The sequence below is a fragment of the Mastigoproctus giganteus genome, chromosome 4, assembly GCF_048544385.1.
Source record: "Mastigoproctus giganteus isolate SK-2022 chromosome 4, ASM4854438v1, whole genome shotgun sequence".
NCBI lineage: Eukaryota > Metazoa > Arthropoda > Arachnida > Uropygi > Thelyphonidae > Mastigoproctus > Mastigoproctus giganteus.
The window spans coordinates 72,173,869-72,195,481 of record NC_143578.1 but is presented as its reverse complement, the minus strand read 5'-3'; the positions used below and the strand labels follow the sequence as shown (position 1 = coordinate 72,195,481).

The 21,613-nt window shown below is 38.3% G+C and overlaps 1 protein-coding gene across 1 annotated transcript in view; it reads left to right on the top strand.

Moving 5' to 3' along the window:
• LOC150086829 (uncharacterized) overlaps window positions 1–21,039 on the top strand; it is a 641,413-nt gene extending 620,374 nt beyond the window's left edge. Inside the window, exon 27 of the mRNA XM_090372286.1 lies at window positions 20,631–21,039. Within this exon, the coding sequence (XP_090228412.1) occupies window positions 20,631–21,039 (409 nt within the window). The remainder of the gene's footprint in view (window positions 1–20,630) is intronic.
• The last annotated feature ends 574 nt before the right edge of the window (window positions 21,040–21,613 follow it).

Sequence of the window (21,613 nt, the reverse complement as noted above, 5' to 3'; positions counted from 1 at the left end):
TGGGAATTTTTTTTGGCTGGTTCAGCACAAGCCTCAGGCTTCCTTGCACTATATGGCTAATAATAATAATAAAAGTTGACATGAGTAATTACAGACCTGTTAATTTAACTTCTGTTCCAGGGCAAATAATGAAGTCACTGGTTAAAGAAGCATTGCAGCATCATCTACACAAGACTGCAGTAATAATTCAGACACAGCATGGGTTTGTTAAGGGAAAGTCATCTGACAAATTTGATTGGATACTATGATGTACAGCAGCCTCTCAATTAACCGGGACACTTCAAGACTCCAAATTAAAAAAAAAAAAAAAAATCAACCAGAAATCAAAAAATTCAAGTAATAACAAGCGTATTTATAAACAAATATTGTTGGGATTTCAGAGACCTGGTGTCACACAGATATACTACCCTCCCAGGTTATTGCAAGTCATAAATAAGGGACAAGCGGCATTATAAGTCGTTGGGAGATTAGTGTACTATTATCTTGCAACCCCCGCTGGCTTCATACCCACTGCTCAAAAAAAAAAAAAGAAAAAAAAGACCAAATGTTTAGTTTGCTTTAGTGCGTCGCGTCGATTGTTGTGTTCCGTTGCAGCCAAAAAGACAAATTTTGTTTAGTTTTTCATGTCAGGGATGTCAGAATTTTTTTTATAGTAATTTTTTTTTGTTTAGAAATCACAAAAATGATGGGTAAATGCAAAAGGAATCCCAGAAAAAATATCCCATTTTCTTGTTAAGATACATAAACGTTTGATTATAAATTGTATGATTTTGTATGTAACTCGATTACCGATTTTAAAACAGCTCGATAGGGGGAAAACACCCTACCTCAGCTAAGACCCTCCCCCTCGATGGCACAAATCAATCAGAAAGAAAATGCTCTCGCCTTCACCGTATTACAAAATTTTCTTATTATTAATATTATAATATTATTTAAGTAGGTAAAAGATCACTGCTTTCTCCGCTCACTGCCCTACATTGATATGCCTAGGGTGTTTCTCCCCACTTGACAATGTTTTTAAATCATGAACTCATTTACCGATTTTAAAACAGCTGGATAGGGGGGGAAACACCCTACCTCAGTTAAAACCTACTCCCTTCGACGACACAAATCAGTCAGAAAGAAAACGCTCTTGCCTTCACCGAATCACAAAATTCGACTGTACGATCAATCCATTTTTACCAGGGGATATTTTTACCGGTTACCACGCAAAAGAGTTGCATTTTTAGTTAAACTAAAACTTGAAATTATTCCAAAGTTTGAAAACGGTGCATCCGTTAAATCTCTAAAGAATCATTATATAATGTTAGTGACCCAACCATACGCAACATCGTAAAAAATAAAGGGAAGCTATTAGACTTAAAATCGACATCGCAAAAAATAAAGGGATGCATCGTATTGGACACGCGAGTAGTGTGTGGTAAATTTTTTCATTTTTTTATCTCTCGTCATTTTTTACGTAGATTGCTGAACATTTTTCGATTCAGTAAGTCCCCGACTTATGCAACTACGAATTTACGTAAAAAATTTTTTGCTCAAATTTTTTTTTTTTTTTTAGGATTGTAAAATTTAAAACAAACAAAAATAAAATAAGCAATCAATAACAATGATCACGGCACGCCCAAATTTCACAAGTGAGATTTGTAGTAACAAGCAAAAAAGTAGGAAAGAAGAGAAGATTCTTTCAATTTATATATGGTTCTTTTTTTTTGTATGACTGAAGATTTCAGTGAAGGGGACAGACATTTCACTATAATAACCTAAAAACCCACACAATTCTAGTTATGCCGACCGGGCTAGCCGAGTGGGTAAAGTACCTGCCCGGCAACCCAAAGGTCGCGGGTTCGATTCCCGCCTCAGGTTTGGATCAAAGCACTGCAAAAACCTTGGGAGGTGCAATATGGCCACAGAAGCCAATGCGCCAACAACTACCAAATCAAATCAAAATTCTAGTTATCGGTATAATTGCAACTGCAATAAGATCGAGTTTACTACCCGTTTATAATTAGATGCACGAACAGAAAAGCCCAGTAACCCGAAGGTGCAAATTGTTTAAATGCAGTGACCTCCAGAAACGTGCTTTAGTAAAATATGAGTTCGCGTGAGGTGATAATAATGTGTTTCCCCCTTAACCCTGTGAAGTTCTTTTCAGAAAATTTCATTTTGACCATTACCATGGTGCCGACTAAGAGAATAAGTGACAGTGCTACTACTAGTAAATCTACCAAGAAAAGGAAAGCCATCGATTTGTATCAAAAAATTAAACTAATAAGGATGTATGAAAATGGTCAAACATTAACAAGTATCGTGCAGAATTCAGATTTGTCAATAAATATAGTAGCAATAGCATATAGTAGCAATATGTTATTAGTCATTCCCGAGTTACGTAAAACTCGATGAATTAAGAAGTCCCGGTATCTCTTAAGTATGTCGGGGACTTTTGTATTTTTGGATTAACTGGGAAATCGATTATCTGGGACTTTTTTTTACCAACTATTCCGGAAAATCGAGAGTCTACTGTAGTTACAAAGGAACTGGATGCAAAAAATAATTTTGATATCATATACTTGAATTTCAGGAAAGCTTTAGACAGTGTTGTGCATGGAGACTACTGTACAAATTGGAGCAGTAGGATATTAAGGGCAAGTTGCTACAATGGATAAAAGTGTGGTTGAGTGGGAGACGACAGAGAGTGGTAATCAATGGATGCTGCTCTTCGTGGACTAATGTTATTAGTGGAGTCAGCCAGGGTTCGGTGTTGGGCCCGCTGTTGTTTTGTATATTTATCAATGATATTGGTGAAGGTATATCAGGCTTAATGTCCAAGTATGCAGATGATACAAAGGTTGGCAGATTTTACTGTCAATAACCTTGTTAGTGACAGTAATGGCAGTGTGCTACTGAAACAAGATCTAGAAAATTTGGGGCAGATGGCCTGAGAAGTGTTAACTGAAGTTTACCATTTAGAAATTCAAAGTACTGCATATGGGTAGAAGTAACCCCAGAGAAACGTACCAACTGTGTGGTACTACACTTAGGGTGATAGAAAACAAGAAAATTCTGGTAGTAATTGTGCAGTCAGATATGAAGTTTTCTGAGCAATGCAGACAGGCCACAGGAGCAGGTCATTGGGTTTTGTCAATGATATACAGGAATTTTGCTAGCAGGGAAAAGGAGGTGATTATCCCTTTGTATAAGGCAATGGTCAGGCCACGCCTTGAATACTGTATACAGGTCTGTAGGCCTCATTTTAGAAAGGATGTAGATTTGCTTGATTGTGTAGAGAGAAGGGAAACAAGATTGGTGAGGGGAACAAAGGGGTCCTCTTACCAAGAAAGGCTTCAGTTATGCAAATTTCAGCGGCTGGAGACTAGGCACCTGCAAGGTGAACTGATTGTGGTGTATAAGGCCTTGAATGGATTGAGCATGCTCAATTTTGATGGGATTTTTCCACTTGCTCAGATTGCAAACCTGAAGGGACATAAATTCAAATTGAGTAAAGTCAGTTGTAGAATAGATGTGTGGAAATTTGCCTTTAGCCAGCAGGTAGTTTATTGCTGGAACAAACTTCCATCTGTCATTCTGGAAGTTGATAGCTTAAATAAATTCAAGGAGGAACTGGACAAACATTTAGAGAGAATAGATGTGTGAAATTATTGTTTTTTTTTTTTGATTGCATGAAAGAAAGCAGGCATAATTCCATATGCCTGCTTTCTTTCATCACATGCCTCTATTTCTACTACTATCCTCCCAGGTTATTGAAATTGACACAATTTAAGGAGCAGCTGGATTTAAAGGGTACCTTCTGGTACCCTTTAAATTCAGTGGGAAGATTATGACAAGAGTGAATATAAGTTGTTTAGATAAGTTGTAAAGATGGTTTTTTTTTTTGTTTTTTTTTTTGTAGAATATTAGAAATAAATCCTTGTTTCTTGCATCTTTTGGTTTTTACAAATATTAAATACTAATATTTAATTCCAGTGTCACATAATTTCAGCATGCCCCAAAAAGCACATTTTGTGTTTTTTATTCCATTCAAATATTTAATAAATATAAAAAAAAACAATGAAAATATCATGAATTTGAATGATAGAGTATTTTGCATAGTGTTTCACATCACTACTGTTTGATGAAAAATGTTAACTGTTTTAATATCATCTTGTAATAATTGGACTTTACAATTGTTTGTAATATGTGTCACTATGTGAGATGATATTTGATGGTAATCCCAAAAATAATACACAAAAGCAGTTAATTTAAAATGAATTTATTTTTTAACATAATTTACATTAAAAGCTATCAGTGTAGTCTCCTTTGGCTGTATGCTTCCTTTTTGACATTCTTGAAACAATCCAAAGGTAGTAAAAGTAATTTTGAATGGCGTTTAATTGTCTGCTCAAGTTAAGCTGTCTGATGCCTTTTGTTACAGCTTCACTCAACATATCTAAAGATAAATCTTTGTCCATGCAGCAGTTCCTTGAGCTTCAGAAATAAATCATAATCACAAGGACTCATATTTAAGCATTCAAGGAATAAATCTTGGTAACTACTAGGCTTTTCATACCAATTAATAAATACTATTAAAGGTTTAGGCCTAAAAGGATATCAGATGAACTAATGAGACTCATGGCAGAGAAGAAAAATGAATGGGATTCATATTTTTTGACTGATGCTGCATAAACTTGCTTTCTTGCATCGTAGGCCTATGCTAATGCTAATCAAGTAGAATATTATGGTAGATATTAGCTAGTCTCTAATCAAGTCACAAAGGAGATTAGGCAAGCTAAGGCAGATTAAGAGATTAATTAATCAGATTAATCTTTGGCAAAGGATGCAAAGAAAAACAGCAAAGACTTCTCTACTTATATTAACTTTAGAAGGAAGGAGATGAATCAGATTGGTCCACTTGATATTGATGGTTTGATTATTGATGATCCTGCTCAGGTAGCTGACAAACTGAATGAGTATTTTGCATCTACATTCACACATGAGGAGTTATTTGGGGAGGGGAATGCCAAAAGTTTACCAAACTCTAACAGGGAGCTAAAGGAATTTTGTAATAACTGAGAGCAAAGTGGAGCAGAAATTGCTAAAGTTAAACAGAGGCACCTGGGGTGTATGGGATCTATCCAGTTATATTAAAGGAGGTGGCAAACCCTTAGCCCTAATTATGAGAACATCCTTGGATTCAGGGGGAGGTCCCCACAAACTGGAGATGTGCAAATGTATCCCCTATTCACAAAGGGGTTCAGAGGGTGACACGAGTAATTTCAGACCTGTTAGTTTAACTTCTGTTCGGGGGAAAATTATGGAGTCACTGTTAAAAAAGCATATCAAGATCATCTAGACAAGACTACAGTTTTAGTTTGTACACAGCATGGGTTTGTTAAGGGAAAGTCTTGTCTGATCAGTTTGATTGGATACTACAATGTGGTCACAAAAGCACTGGATGGAAAGAATAATTTTGATATCATATACTTGGATTTCAGGAAAGCTTTTAATACTGTTGCGCTGATAGACTACTATACAAATCGAAGCTGTGTGGCAAGTTGCTGCTATGGATGAAGGGATGGTTGAGTGGGGGAAGACAGAGTGTAATCAATGGACACTGCTCTTTGTGGACTAATCTTATTTATTAGTGGAGTCCCCCTCCCCAGGATTTGGTGTTGGGTCCTTTGTTATTTTCTATATTTATCTATGATATTGATGAAATTATATCGGGCTTAATTTCCAAGTTTGCAGACGATATGAAGGTTGGCAGGGTTGTTAATGACAGTAATAACAGTATGCTTACTGCAACAGAATCTAGAAAAGATTTGTGCAGATGAGTTAAGAGGTGGCAACTGAAGTTTAACATTGACAAATGCAAAGTACTGTGTAGCAGTAACCCCAGAGTAAGGGGGGAGGGGTTATGCTATTAGTTAAGAAACACATAAAAACCAAGGAATTGAAGCCAGTCGACATCGCTGGACAGTGCAGTGTTGAGTCAGTTTGGTGTGACATAAGCATTGGGAGATCAAAATTGAGAGTAGGAGTGTGCTATAGGCCTAATGACTCTGATGAGTATAATAAGGAACTGTACAGGGAAATAGAGTGGGCCAGTAAATCAGAGAGTCTTATAATGGGAGATTTTAATTTCCCAGATATTGACTGGAATTTGGGAGCTGGTTACTCACACACTAGCAGGGCTTTTGTGGATTTATTGGATGATTGTTTTCTACATCAGCATGTTCAGGAGGCAACTAGAGGGAGTAATACTCTTGATTTGATTATCAGCAGTGATTCTTCATGCATTAAGAATCTGCAGATAAATGAACCACTAGGTGGCAGTGATCACAGTGTGCTGAAGTGGGATTTACTCAAAGAGGTAACTACCATTAGGGGTAAAGGGAAGGGTTATTGCTTCCGTAAAGGCGACTACGATGGACTGAGACAGTATTTAAATTCTATACAGTGGGACCAACTGATGATGTTACCTACAGCAAATTCAAAATGGGAAGCATTCAAAGAACATATCTTGGAAGCTACTAGGCTTTACATACCAACTAAGAAATATTGTTCAAGGTTTAGGCCAAAATGGATGTCAGATGAACTAATGAGGCATATGGCAGAGAAGAAAAATGCATGGGATACTTACAAATTAACACATGACACAGAAGCCTATGATAGATACAAGTTGATATGCAACCAAGTTACAAAGGAGGTTAGGCAGGCGAAGGCAGATTACGAGAAATCCTTGGCAAGGGATGCAAAGAAAAACAGCAAAGAGTTCTTTACTTATGTAAACTCTAGAAGGAAGGGGATGAATCAGATTGGTCCACTTGATATTGATGGGTCAACTGTTGATGATCCTGCTCAGGTAGCTAACAAACTAAATGAATATTTTGCATCGACATTCACACATGAGGAGTTATTCAGCAAGGGGAATGCCAGAGGTGGATTCAACTCTAGCAGTAAGCTACAGAATCTTGAAATAACTGGGAGTAAAGTGGAGGAGAAACTGTTCAAGATAAACACAAGAAAGGCACCCGGGGTGGATGGGATCTATCCAGTTATATTAAAGGAGGCAGCAAAGGAAGTAAGCAAACCCTTAGCCATAATTATGAGAGCTTCCTTGGACTCAGGGGAGGTACCCATAGACTGGAAATGTGCAAATGTGACCCCAATTCACAAAGGAGGATCAAAGGCTGACACAAGTAACTATAGACCTGTGAGCTTAACTTCTGTTCCAGGAAAATTAATGGAGGCACTGGTTAAAGAAGCACTGCAGGATCATTTAGACAAGACTTCAGTTATAGCTCAGACACAACATGGTTTTGTTAAGGGGAAGTCTTGCCTGACCAACTTGATTGGATACTATGATGCAGTCACAAAAGAACTGGATGCAGGGAATAACTTTGATATTATATACTTGGATCTTAGAAAGGCTTTTGATACTGTTGCACATGGAAGACTGCTACACAAATTGGAGCAGTGTGACATTGGAGGCAAATTGCTGCTATGGATAAAGGGGTGGTTGAGTGGGAGAAGACAGAGAGTGGTAATCAATGGACACTGCTCATCGTGGACTAATGTTATTAGTGGAGTCCCTCAGGGCTCAGTGTTGGGTCCATTATTGTTTTCTGTATTTATAAATGATATTGATGATGGTATATCAAGCTTAATGTCCAAGTTTGCAGATGATACAAAGGTTGGCAGGGTTGTCAAGGACACTACTGACACTACACTGCTGCAACAGGATCTGGAAAGGTTGAGCAGATGGGCTGAGAGGTGGCAAATGAAGTTTAACATTGACAAATGTAAAGTACTACACATGGGAAACAGCAACCCCAGGGCAACGTATCAACTCTGTGGTACTACACTGACAGTGGTAGAGAATGAAAGGGACTTGGGGGTGATTGTGCAGGCAGATATGAAGTTCTCTGAGCAGTGCAGACGGGCTGCAAGAGTAGCTCATGGAGTATTGTCAATGATATACAGGAATTTTTCCAGCAGGGATAAGGAGGTGATTATTCCATTGTATAAGGCAATGGTCAGGCCACACCTAGAGTACTGTATACAGGTCTGGAGGCCTCATTTCAAGAAGGATGTAGAGCTGCTGGAACGAGTACAGAGAAGGGCAACAAGATTAGTGAATGGAACAAAGGGGTGCTCTTACGAGGAAAGGCTTAAGTTTTGCAAATTACAGTGTCTGGAGACTAGGCACCAGCGAGGTGATCTGATAGAGGTGTATAAAGCCTTGAATGGTTTAAGCATGCTCAATGCTGATGGGATTCTTCCTCTAGTTCAGAAAAATCACCTGAGAGGGCATAAATTCAAATTGAGGAAAGACAGATGTAGGATAGACGTGCGGAAATTTGCCTTTAGCCAGCGGGTGGTTGGTTGGTGGAACAGACTGCCATCCCTTGTGGTGGAGGTTGATAGCCTAAATAAGTTTAAGGCTCAGCTGGACAGGTATTTTGAACGAACAGAGGGGTGAAGTGGAAGTGGGTTTTTTTTTTTTTTTTTTTTTTTTGGCTGATGCTGCATAAGCTTGCTTTCTTGCATCAAATGCCTCTACTAATGCTAATGCTAAGTTATATCAGGCTTAATTTCCAAGTTTGCAGACGATATGAAGGTTGGCAGGGTTGTTAATGACAGTAATAACAGTATGCTTACTGCAACAGAATCTAGAAAAGATTTGTGCAGATGAGCTAAGAGGTGGCAACTGAAGTTTAACATTGACAAATGCAAAGTACTGTGTAGCAGTAACCCCAGAGTAACCTACCACTGTGTAGTACTACACTCGGGGTAGTGGAGAATGATAAGGACTGGGGGGGGGGTAATTGTGCAGTCAGATATTAAGTTTTCTGAGTACTGCAGACAAGCTGCCAGAGCAGCTCCTGGGATCTTGTCGATGATATACAGGAATTTTGCTAGCAAGGATAATGTGGTAATTATACCCTTCTATAAGGTAATGGTCAGGCCACACCTTGAGTACTGCATACAGATCTGGAGGCCTCATTTTAGGAAGGGTGTAGAGCTACTGGAACGATTACAGAGAAGGGTCACGATATTGGCGAGGGGAACTAAGAGTTGCTCTTACCAAGAACGACTTAAGTTCTGCAAATTTCAATATCTGGAGACCAGGCACCTGTGAGGTGTATAAGGCCTTGATTGGTTTGAACAAGCTCAGTTCCAATGGGATGCTCTCTCCTGCTCAGATTGTGTACCTGAAGGGGCATAAATTCATGTTGAGCAAAGACAGTTGTAGAATAGATGTGTGGAAATTTGCCTTTAGTGAGGTTGATTTAGGGTGGTTGATTTTTGGAACAAACTTTCATTGGTCATTGTGGAAGTTTATAGCTTAAATAAATTCAAGTAAGAACTGGACAAATTTTTTAGGATCTGGATGGGTGAAATGGGAAGGGTTTTTTTTTTTTTGGCTGATCCTGTATAAGCTTGCTTTCTTGTATCAATGGCTCTATTAAAGCTAGTGCTAAATGTTGATATCTGGACTAATAAGAGAAGTTTGTTGGTGCTTTCCACTTGTAATCCTACTTCTCACTTCACTCAGTGAAAGCAAGTCTTGCATTGTCATGGAGTATGAGCACACCAGCTTCCAACATCCATGGCCACATACAAATTTTTGGGCATAATTTCTGATGAAGAAATGTTGCGTAATGGTCTCCAGTTGCTGATCTTCCAAGTGGCCATGATCCATGACAATAATGCCCTTATGTTAACAGAAGAGACTGCTTCTACAGGGATGGATACACTTAAATAGAAAGGGTGCAGAGAAGAGTCTATCGAGACAGTCTAGCTTGGGGAGGGATATATAAGGACTAATAGATTAACAGTAGCCACTGGCAGAGCTGAAAGTGATTCTTGCACTGCTTCTATTGGAATGAGCAACAGCCTGGAAAACAAGATGCAGGATATTTCAGAGACTGCTGGGAGTCATTGTGGTACAAGTAAACACATGGGTTGTGTTACGGTAGCAAAGAATAGGAACCGGTGCATGTATACTTGTGTGTACACCAATGCTAGGAGTTTGGTAAATAAATTTGATGAATTTGAGTTAGTGCTCAAAACATCAAAGGCAGATATTGTTGGGATATCAGAGACATTGATATTCCTTATATCACACAGATATAAGGAATCCAGAACTGGAATTTGGGGAGTAGAATGTGTACAGACAGGATAGGAAGGGAGGAGGGGTTATGCTATTAGTTAAGAAACACATGAAATCCAAGGAAGTGAAGCCAGTTGACATCACTGGACAGTGCAGTGTCAATTCAGTTTGGTGTGACATAAGCATTGGGAGATCAAAATTGAGATTAGTAGTGTGCTGCTGGCGCCTCCGTAGCCAGGTGGGAAGGAGCAGCAGTGCGTAGCACATGCTTCTTGATTAGACCGGGTTTTGAGCCCGTAACCACCAAATACGGAGGATGCGGAAAGGTCAGGGAATGACCACCGCATATTCCCGGAACAATATGGCCTTAGTTGCTAATGCTCCTAAAAAAAAAAAAAAAAAGAGGAGTGTGCTATAGGCCTAATGACTCTGATGAGTATAATAAGTAACTGTACAGGGAAATAGAGTGAGCCAGTAAATCAGAGTCTTATAATGGGGGATTTTAATTTCCCAGATATTGACTGGAATTTGTGGGTTGGTCACACACACTAGCAAGGCTTTTGTGGATTTATTGGATGATTGTTTTCTGCATCAGCATGTTCGGGAGGCAACTAGAGCTAGTAATACTCTTGATCTGATTATCAGTAGTGATTCTTCATGCATTAAGAATCTGCAGATAAAGAAACCACTAGGTGGCAGTGATCACACTGTGCTGAAGTGGGATTTACTCAAAGAGGTAACTACCATAAGGGGTAAAGGGAAGGGTTTTTGCTTTCATAAAGGCGACTACGATGGTCTGAGACAGTATTTAGTTTCCTTGGACTCAGGGGAGGTACCCATAGACTGGAGATGTGCAAATGTAACCCCAATTCACAAAGGAGGATCAAAGGCCGACAGAAGTAATTATAGACCTGTTAGTTTTACTTCGGTTCCAGGAAAATTAATGGAGGCACTGGTTAAAGAAGCACTGCAGGATCATCCAGACAAGACTTCAGTTATAGCTCGGACACAGCATGGTTTTGTTACGGGAAAGTCTCGCCTGACAAATTTGATTGGATACTTTGATGCAGTCACAAAAGAACTGGATGCACATCTGGTGAGAATGGGCTTGGCACACCCAGGGGCCTGAGCTGGATATCATCATTCTTCTCTTTCATGGTGATTCCCTTCTACTTTTGCCTCTCTCTCTCTCTCTCTCTCTCTCAGGGTAACTCGGAAACTTTTTTTTTTTTTCCTGGTGCAGTATAAGCCTCAGGCTTCCTTGCATCATATGGCCATTAAAAAATAAAAAATAAACACAAGAAAGGCACCTGGGGCGGATGATCTATCCAGTTATCTTAAAAGAGGCAGCAAAGGAAGTAAGCAAACCCTTAGCCATAATTATGAGAGCTTCCTTGGACTCAGGGGAGGTACCCATAGACTGGAGATGTGCAAATGTGACCCCAGTTCACAAAGAAGGATCAAAGGCTGACACAAGTAATTATAGACCTGTGAGTTTAACTTCTGTTCCAAGAAAATTAATGGAGGCACTGGTTAAAGAAGCACTGCAGGATCATCCAGACAAGACTTCAGTTATAGCTCGGACACAGCATGGTTTTGTTACGGGAAAGTCTTGCCTGACAAATTTGATTGGATACTTTGATGCAGTCACAAAAGAACTGGATGCACATCTGGTGAGAATGGGCTTGGCACACCCAGGGGCCTGAGCTGGATATCATCATTCTTCTCTTTCATGGCGATTCCCTTCTACTTTTGCCTCTCTCTCTCTCTCTCTCTCTCTCTCTCTCTCTCTCTCTCTCTCAGCGTAACTCAGGAACTTTTTTTTTTTTTTCCTGGTGCAGTATAAGCCTCAGGCATCCTTGCATCACATGGCCATTAAAAAATAAAAAATAAACACAAGAAAGGCACCTGGGGCGGATGATCTATCCAGTTATCTTAAAAGAGGCAGCAAAGGAAGTAAGCAAACCCTTAGCCATAATTATGAGAGCTTCCTTGGAGTCAGGGGAGGTACCCATAGACTGGAGATGTGCAAATGTGACCCCAGTTCACAAAGAAGGATCAAAGGCTGACACAAGTAATTATAGACCTGTGAGTTTAACTTCTGTTCCAGGAAAATTAATGGAGGCACTGGTTAAAGAAGCACTGCAGGATCATCTAGACAAGACTTCAGTTATAGCTCGGACACAGCATGGTTTTGTTACGGGAAAGACTTGCCTGACAAATTTGATTGGATACTTTGATGCAGTCACAAAAGAACTGGATGCAGGGAATAACTTTGATATTATATATTTCGATCTTAGAAAGGCTTTTGACACTGTTGCACATGGTAGACTGCTGCACAAATTGGAGCAGTGTGGCATTGGAGACAAATTGGTGCTATGGAGAAAGGGATGGTTGAGGGGGAGAAGACAGAGAGTGGTAATCAATGGACACTGCTCATCGTGGACTAATGTTATTAGTGGAGTCCCTCACGGTTTAGTGTTGGGTCCATTATTGTTTTCTGTATTTATAAATGATATTGATGATGGTATATATCAAGCTTATTGTCCAAGTTTGCAGACGATAGAAAGGTTGGCAGGGTTGTTAAGGACACTACTGATGCTATTCTGCTGCAACAGAATCTGGAAAGGTTGAGCAGATGGGCTGAGAGGTGGCAAATGAAGTTTAACATTGACAAATGTAAAGTACTACATATGGGAAACAGCAACCCCAGAACAACGTATCAACTCTGTGGTACTGCATTGACAGTGATAGAGAATGAAAAGGACCTGGGGGTAATTGTGCAGGCAGATGTGAAGTTCTCTGAGCAGTGCAGATGGGCTGCAAGAGTAGCTCATGGTGTCTTGTCAATGATATAGATGAATTTTTCTAGCAGGGATAAGGAGGTAATTATTTACTTGTATAAGGCAATGGTCAGGCCACACCTTGGGTACTGTATACAAGTCTGGAGGCCTCATTTCAAGAAGGATGTAGAGCTGCTGGAACGAGTACAGAGAAGCGCAACAAGATTAGTGAATGGAACAAAGGGTTGCTCTTACGAAGATAGGCTTAAGTTTTGCAAATTACTACTACTACTTATTACTACTACTTAGTCACATGGTGCAAGGAAGCCTGAGGCTTATACTACCCCAGCCAAAAAAAAATTCCCGAGTTACCCCGTGAGAGAGAGAGAGAGAGAGAGAGAAGTAGAAGGAAATCACGAAGAAAGAGAAGAATAATGATATCCAGCTCAGGACCCTGGGTGTGCCAAGTCCATATTCACCAGATGTGAGCCCCTGAGGTGATTTTACAGTGTCTGAGACTAGGCACTGGTGAGGTGATCTGATAGAGGTGTATAAAGCCTTGAATGGTTTAAGCATGCTCAATGCCGATGGGATTTTTCCTCTTGCTCAGAATAATCACCTGAGAGGGCATAAATTCAGATTGAGGAAAGACAGATGTAGGATAGATGTGCAGAAATTTGCCTTTAGCCAGCGGGTAGTTAGTTGGTGGAACAGACTTCCATCCCTTGTTGTGGAAGTTGATAGCCTAAATAAATTTAAGGCTCAGCTGGACAGGTATTTCGAAAGAACGGAGGGGTGAAATGGAAGTGTTTTTTTTTTTTTTTTGGCTAATGCTGCATAAGCTTGCTTTCTTGCATCATATGCCTCTGCTAATTAATGCTTATAATCATAGGCCATAATGCCCATTTATTTCACCCCTGATTGTTGCCAGTATCATTTAAATGTGTGAAAAAATGGATACATCCAGTCTGCTAATTGTGATTTCAGTTCAATTCAGGTACAAAGTGATATGTCCTTGTCTCATCATTGGCAGTCACTTTTAAAAACTCTTCACCTTATTGTTGGCAATGTGCAAGTAACAGCACTGCAATTTCTCTACACTTTGCTTATCTGACAACAAGTGTGGGTCCTGTCAGACAGTGATCTTACATTTTGATATTCCAATTTCATTGGCTGTTCCTTCACAAGTCATAACACATCTTCCTCCAAATTTGTGGTAATAATGAGTACTACTGATGAATGACTACATCATAAATTTGCTGACACAAATTTATGATGAATTTTTGACCATGCAAAGTTTCAATTTTGATAAAAGATCTTTTCTCTGAACTGTAATCTGACCTGAAACAATATTAACATCCATTTTTAAAAGGCTCTACATAAACATTCAAAGAAGGAGCTCTGTTTCAAGCACACTAATGTTGAGGTTAAACTTCAAATTATTATCCTGATAAATGTCAGTCAGCCAGGCATATGGAGTGAGGTGTATTTGCACAGTGTGCATTACTTTTGGGATAACACTTGTATTTTCTGCATTTATTTCATGTATATTATTAAAACAATTTAAATATAAGCAAGAAATAATGTATGCAAAAATTGTTTTGTAGTCTGTTGCTAAATTATTTTAATATGTAATACAAATAGCTTAGAAAATTCTTGATTATTTTTATCTTAATATTAAATTTTTAAAAATAAGAAATAGGACATATATGCTTTTGACTGCAGAGAAGGAATGGCATATTAAGAAATCTGCATTTAATGAACTTAGCCTCCTTTGCAGTTCTTGTTCTAAATGGGATTAGCAATTTCCTTTTTTGATTCTTATATATTGCTGCTTGTTAATTAGAAGTTGAAAATCATAGCATATGAATAGATTGATGTTCATTGAAGATAATTACCATGTTAATAAGCTAATTTTATTTTGTACTAAAAAGAACTATAATCTTGAAATTAAAATTACAGCACAAATAGAACAGAAATGCAGCCATTCATGTTCTTGAAAGTGTCTTGAAACACATTTTCTTCATCAGAGCAAGCATTTGCAGCAGAACAAAGATGTATATACAGTGAAAGTCCATTATAAAAGGAGTTGAGAAAAATCAGAGAAAATTTATTATAATGGATTCTTGATATAACCAAAGTACTATTTAAAAACAATAAATGCTGAAATAAACAAGAAATTTAAAAAAAAATCTTTTGTATATTCATGTTTATCTTACATCAATCATATAATTTTTTTTGTTGCAAACACAATAAGATAATAATAAAATAAGTACTGTTGATGTGGCATGTTGCATACAAATAATACACTGTTTAAATGCAAACCTTTCCATTTATTTTTCTATCCTGATTAGCTTTGTCATAAGGTTTACCGTATATGACTTTAAATGAGTCATTAATTTCAGTTTTATTTCCATTAAGCATTAACTATAAATTATTATAATGCAATAATAATTTTTTTCATCAGTATCACAATCCACAACCTTTGCAAATTCCTTGGTTACATCACACTTAATCTTAGTGATCAATATATCTAAGTGTTATAAACTACGGGAGATGACATCATAAGAGGTCACTGATTGTCCAGTAGAGAATCAGGTATGCCCAGCTTACCCTGAACACTAACCTCTAGAATGTAGTTCGGTAACAATTTAATTATAGAAACATTCTGTACAGTGCAATCCTTTATTATTACAATTAAATTAAAATAAAATTTAATTGTAATAATAAATTCAGTTGTCAAATAAATTCATCCATAATATGTATGTATATATATATATATATATATATATATATACACAGTGAAACTTCCCTTTAACGGGCAGCCATGGGGAACGAAAATCTGTCCGTTAGAGAGAAGTGTCCGCTAACAAGAAGTCTGAGGGAGAAAAAAAAAAAAAAAAAAAAAAAATCGTTAAACATTTAATGTAAAATTAAATTAAATTATATACAGATTTTGCACAATATTTTTGTAAATAATATACATACAATTGTGCTATGCATATTATGACTTTATTTTAAGAAAAATACATAGAGTAATCACTTATTTTCTTCTGCACCTTCTTCCGGCTGATAATTTTGTTTTCAACATTTGTTTGGAGTGAAGAAACCATCGAAAGTCCTTCAGTATCTTCTTCAGTGGCGAAAAACATTTTTAAACGATTGATTTGTATGAGCGTTTCTTCTATTTTCATCGGTAGTTTGTCGTTAATATGTTCTTCGACAGAATGACCTCCTTCCATTTCTTCATCCTCATGAGGAACTTCTTGAAAAATATCGATGATAATGTCGTTGATATCTAGAGCACCATCTTCTGTAGTGAGGTTCGAGTCTATATCTTTTGTAGCCAAGATTACTTGTAGCCGAAGTATCGTACATTATCAATAAATGTCGAAGTTCTTGTTCTTCTTGGTGCTCCACATTGCTCTTCACAACTTCAATTTTTGCGTTTGAGAAGCCAGACTTTACAAAACAGTTCACAACAGTTTGTTTTCTAATTGCGTTTACTGAAGAGGAAATCCATTGAATCGCATCCAGGATGCTGATTTTCTTTGCAAGGTCACTCGCACATGTTCAATCGTTCATGTTTGCAATGAGATGTCTTAAAACACGTTTTCTGTAGTGAAGTTTAAAATTTTTTATTATCCCTTGATCCAAGGGCTGACACTCTGCAGATGTATTTGGTGGCAGAAAAACGATTTGAATTTTGGACAATTCAATGTGCGGGTGAGATGATCTGATTATCAGTAGTGATTCTTCATGCATTAAGAATCTGCAGATAAAGGAACCACTAGGTGGCAGTGATCACAGTGTGCTGAAGTGGGATTTACTCAAGGAGGTAACTACCATCAGAGGTAAAGGGAAGGGTTTTTGCTTTCGTAAAGGCGACTATGATGGTCTGAGACAGTATTTAAATTCTATACACTGGGACCAACTGATGATGTTACCAACAGCAAATTCAAAATGGGAAGCATTCAAGGAACTAATCTTGGAAGCTACCAGGCTTTACATACCAACCAAGAAATATTGTTCAAGGTTCAGGCCTAAATGGTTGTCAGATGAACTAATGAGACATATGGCAGAGAAGAAAAATGCATGGGATACATACAAATTAATGGGTGACAGGGAAGCCTATGATAGATATAAGTTGGTCTGTAACCAAGTCACAAAGGAGATTAGGCATGCAAAGGCAGATTATGAGAAATCCTTGGCAAAGGATGCAAAGAAAAACAGAAAAGAGTTCTTTACCTATTTAAACTCAAGAAGGAAAGGGATCAATCAGATTGGTCCACTGGATGTTGATGGTTCAACAGTTGAGGATCCTGCTCAGGTGGCTAACAATCTAAACAAGTATTTTGCATCTACATTCACACATGAGGAGTTATTCAGGAAGGGGAATGCCGTAGGTGAAGTAAACATTGGCAGTGAGCTAGATGATTTTCTAATAACTGAGAGGAAAGTGGTGGAGAAATTGTTGAGGATAAACATAAAAAAGGCACCCGTGGTGGATGGGATCTATCCAGTTATATTAAAGGAGGCAGCAAAGGAAGTAAGCAAACTCCTAGCCATAATTATGAGAGTTTCTTTGGACTCAGGAGAGGTACCCATAGACTGGAGATGTGCAAATGTAACCCCAATTCACAAAGGAGGATCAAAGGCTGACAGAAGTAATTATAGACCTGTTAGTTTTACTTCGGTTCCAGGAAAATTAATGGAGGCACTGGTTAAAGAAGCACTGCAGGATCATCTAGACAAGAATTCAGTTATAGCTCAGACACAGCATGGTTTTGTTAAGGGCAGGTCTTGTCTGACCAATTTGATTGGATACTATGATGTAGTCACAAAAGAACTGGATCCAGGGAATAACTTCGATATTATATATTTGGATCTTAGAAAGGCTTTTGATACTATTGCGCATGGAAGACTGCTGCACAAATTGGAGCAGTGTGGCATTGGGGGCAACTTGCTGCTATGGATAAAGGGATGGTTGAGTGGTAGAAGACAGAGAGTGGTAATCAATGGACACTGCTCAACATGGACTAATGTTATTAGTGGAGTTCCTCAGGGTTCAGTGTTGGGTCCATTGTTGTTTTCTGTATTTATAAATGATATTGATGATGGTATATCAAGCTTAATGTCCAAGTTTGCAGACGATACAAAGGTTGGCAGGGTTGTTAAGGACACTACTAATGCTATGCTGCTGCAACAGGATCTGGAAAGGTTTGTTAGATGGGCTGACAGGTGGCAAATGAAGTTTAACATTGACAAATGTAAAGTACTACATATGGGAAACAGTAACCCCAGATCAACGTATCAACTCTGTGGTACTACGCTGACAGTGGTAGAGAATGAAAAGGACCTGGGGTAATTGTGCAGGCAGATATGAAGTTCTCTGAGCAGTGCAGATGAGCTGCAAGAGTAGCTCATGGTGTCTTGTCAATGATATACAGGAATTTTTCTAGCAGGGATAGGGATGTGATTATTCCCTTGTATAAGGCATTGGACAGGCCACACCTTGAGTACTGTATACAGGTCTGGAGGCCTCATTTCAAGAAGGATGTAGAGCTGCTGGAACAAGTACAGAGAAGAGCAACAAGATTAGTGAATAGAACAAAGGGTTGCTCTTATGCAGAAAGGCTTAAGTTTTGCAAATTACAGTGTCTGGAGACTAGGCACTGGCGAGATGATCTGATAGAGATGTATAAAGCCTTGAATGGTTTGAGCATGCTTAATGCTGATGGGATTCTTCCTCTTGCTCAGAATAATCACCTGAGAGGGCATAAATTCAAATTGAGGAAAGACAGACATAGGATAGACGTGCGCAAATTTGCCTTTAGCTAGCGGGTAGTTGGTTGGTGGAACAGACTTCCATCCCTTGTCGTGGAAGTTGATAGCCTAGATAAATTACAAGGCTCAGCTGGACAGGTGTTTCAAACAAACGGAGGGGTGAAGTGAAAGTGTGTTTTTTTTTTTTCTTTTTTTTTTTTTTTGGCTGATGCTGCATAAGCTTGCTTTCTTGCATCATATGCCTGTACTAATGCTAATGACACCAGACAGCGGGACCCATTGCAAACAGCTGCACATGACGCAGGATATTGCAGTTTACTGTGGCCAGGTGTATTTCAGGTGACTCAACAAAAGTGGACTGTTTGCCCGACGGCCAATACACTGTGTCCCTGTAACACCTGCCCATTGGAAACACTGTTTACAGTGGTGCATCGAACACAAAGACTGGACAGCAGTGCAATGGGGAAAGGTACTCTTTACTGATGAGAGTGGATTCAGTCTCAACAGCAACTGATCAGTGAAAGGGATTGATATGGCGGTACTGTAACCGGTGCACGCTACTGTACTGAGGTAATCCACCCCCATGTTGTGCGTCTGTTCCGAGGTGCCATTGGCTCTGAGTTCGTGTTTATGGATGATAACGCCGCAGCCCATCGCACTGCAGCTATTGATATGCTTTTGGAAAGTGAGGACATTGTTCATATGGATTGGCCTGCCCGTTCCACCGACTAAATCCCATCGAACACATATGGGATGCTCTAGGGAGATGCCTAGCGGCACAAGTCCACACCCACCAGAAAATGTTCACCAGCTGAAGATGGTGACGATGTTCCCACAAGAACTTATCAACAACATTATTCTAAGTATGGACAGGTGGTGCAAAGCCTGCATCGACACCATATCGCCTACTGAGGACAACCTCTTCCCTTTGTTCCATCTTTGGCAATGATGCATCTGCATCATGGCAGCCAGTGCTATGCTGCCATTTTTGAATAAAGTTCTCTACCGTTTTGTTTCCGTTGTTGTGTCGGTGTTGTTTCCTTCATCATTTCTGTACCTCACGAGGTTCCTTTGGTATGCTTTTCTCATATCCAGGCCACTCCTATGAGAAGCTACAGGTGAAAACCTGACTGGTCCTTAAGTTTTGCACACCAGTAAACCTGACTGGTCCTTAAGTTTTACTCACCAGTGTATTACTGTCTTTCAGAATTTTCAGTATAGAAAAAAATGACTAACAGACCATTAAATACAGCTATAGTCACAATAACAAATCCTGTAATTGTCACCTGCTACAATGACATTCCATCTGGGTTACATTGGCTCCAAATCAACACAATACTAGGTTCCAACCTATTTTACTTTCATCCACTATCCTCCTATTATCCCTCCCTCCTGCCCTCTCTATCTCCCCCAAAATATCTCTGGTGACTGTATACCATATGGTAGCTTAAAATAAACACTGAGCCACCTGTGATGAAAAAATTTCTATTTCTGTCATCAGGCCAATCAGAAAGATGTACACACTACACCATAACAATATGAGAAGGGGGTGGAAAGCGCTCATACACAACCATCACTAATATTACTCATACACATAGAAATGAACATTAAATAAAATCACGTTACATAAATCACATATAGTTAGCACAAATCACGTAAGCCCAAATAGGAACCAAACAGGTAAGTATTTTTTTATTTATTTATTTTTTTTGTCTATTTTACAGCTGCAAAGGGATCAAAATGAAGTAGTTCATGTAACTGTTATAGTTCCCATTTAGTGCAAAATAAACTTAGCTTTGTTCATATTGAATAGCATTATCTCTATGAACAGCTTTCCGTTAATTTAAAAATTGTCCTCCATGATTTTTCTGATTATAATAGATATAATTTCAGTTGTATTATTCAGTGCAGATTTCTCAATGAATTCCTATTCCCATCTCTTTCAGTCGTTGCAAGCGAAGTACTCTGGATTGTCAGCGAGGTGATACAGAATGTCTGAATAAACCTTTATCATTTTCTTATAACTACATCACCTTTGTTTCTAATATGCGGATCCCTCCATCTGGTCAGCTGGATCTTTTCACCATGAGGGGTCCACGATTTACAATTACAACTGTGCAATTTGATCTTGGACTTAAAGATTCTCGGTCTCCTGAAGGCATCACTCCAGCAACTCGAGATTACTTTCATCTGCGTAGAACATCATTTAATGAAGCCATGATTTCTCTTGCCAGACCAATTCCAGGTCCTCAGGAAATAGAATTGGAGTTAACTATGAAAATGTACCACAATGGTCTTTTTGGTGGTAGTGCAGTAGCAAAAGTCTACATATTTGTTACTAGATATGAATTTTAACTTCCTTTCTTTCTTTCTTTCTTTCTTGGGCTAGCTATGAAAGAAAAAGATTTGGAAACTTAGATCACTTTACCTCATCATCTTTTCCTGTGTGAGAATTAAATTATATGTTCATGGGGCTTCATAATTAAATCAAAATGTATAATCAACTTAAAAAAACATGTCTTTTATACTCATTTGACATTTTTGTGTGATTAAAAGGCAATTTTGATTGGTAATTAGGCATTCTTTATGTTTAACTTTATTGTTCTGTAATTTATGTTTACTTTTATGGCTTGTTATCCTTTTAAGTAAACAGTGATAACATTTTATTTCTCTTAATACAACCACTAAGTATTCCAAAAATAAAATATTTTAGTATAAGACAGAAATTAGTGGTTAATGTACATTAAAGGAAATTCCAACTTTATTATGTGGAAATCCTAATTTCTATCTTTTGAACTTAGTTTCACATAAATGATGAGGAAAAATGTATGTTTTTCTTGATTTTACATGACTATAATCTTTTCTATAGTTTTTTAGATTCATATTTTCATTTGAAATCTGACTTTCAGAATGCTTTCTTCATCTTTTA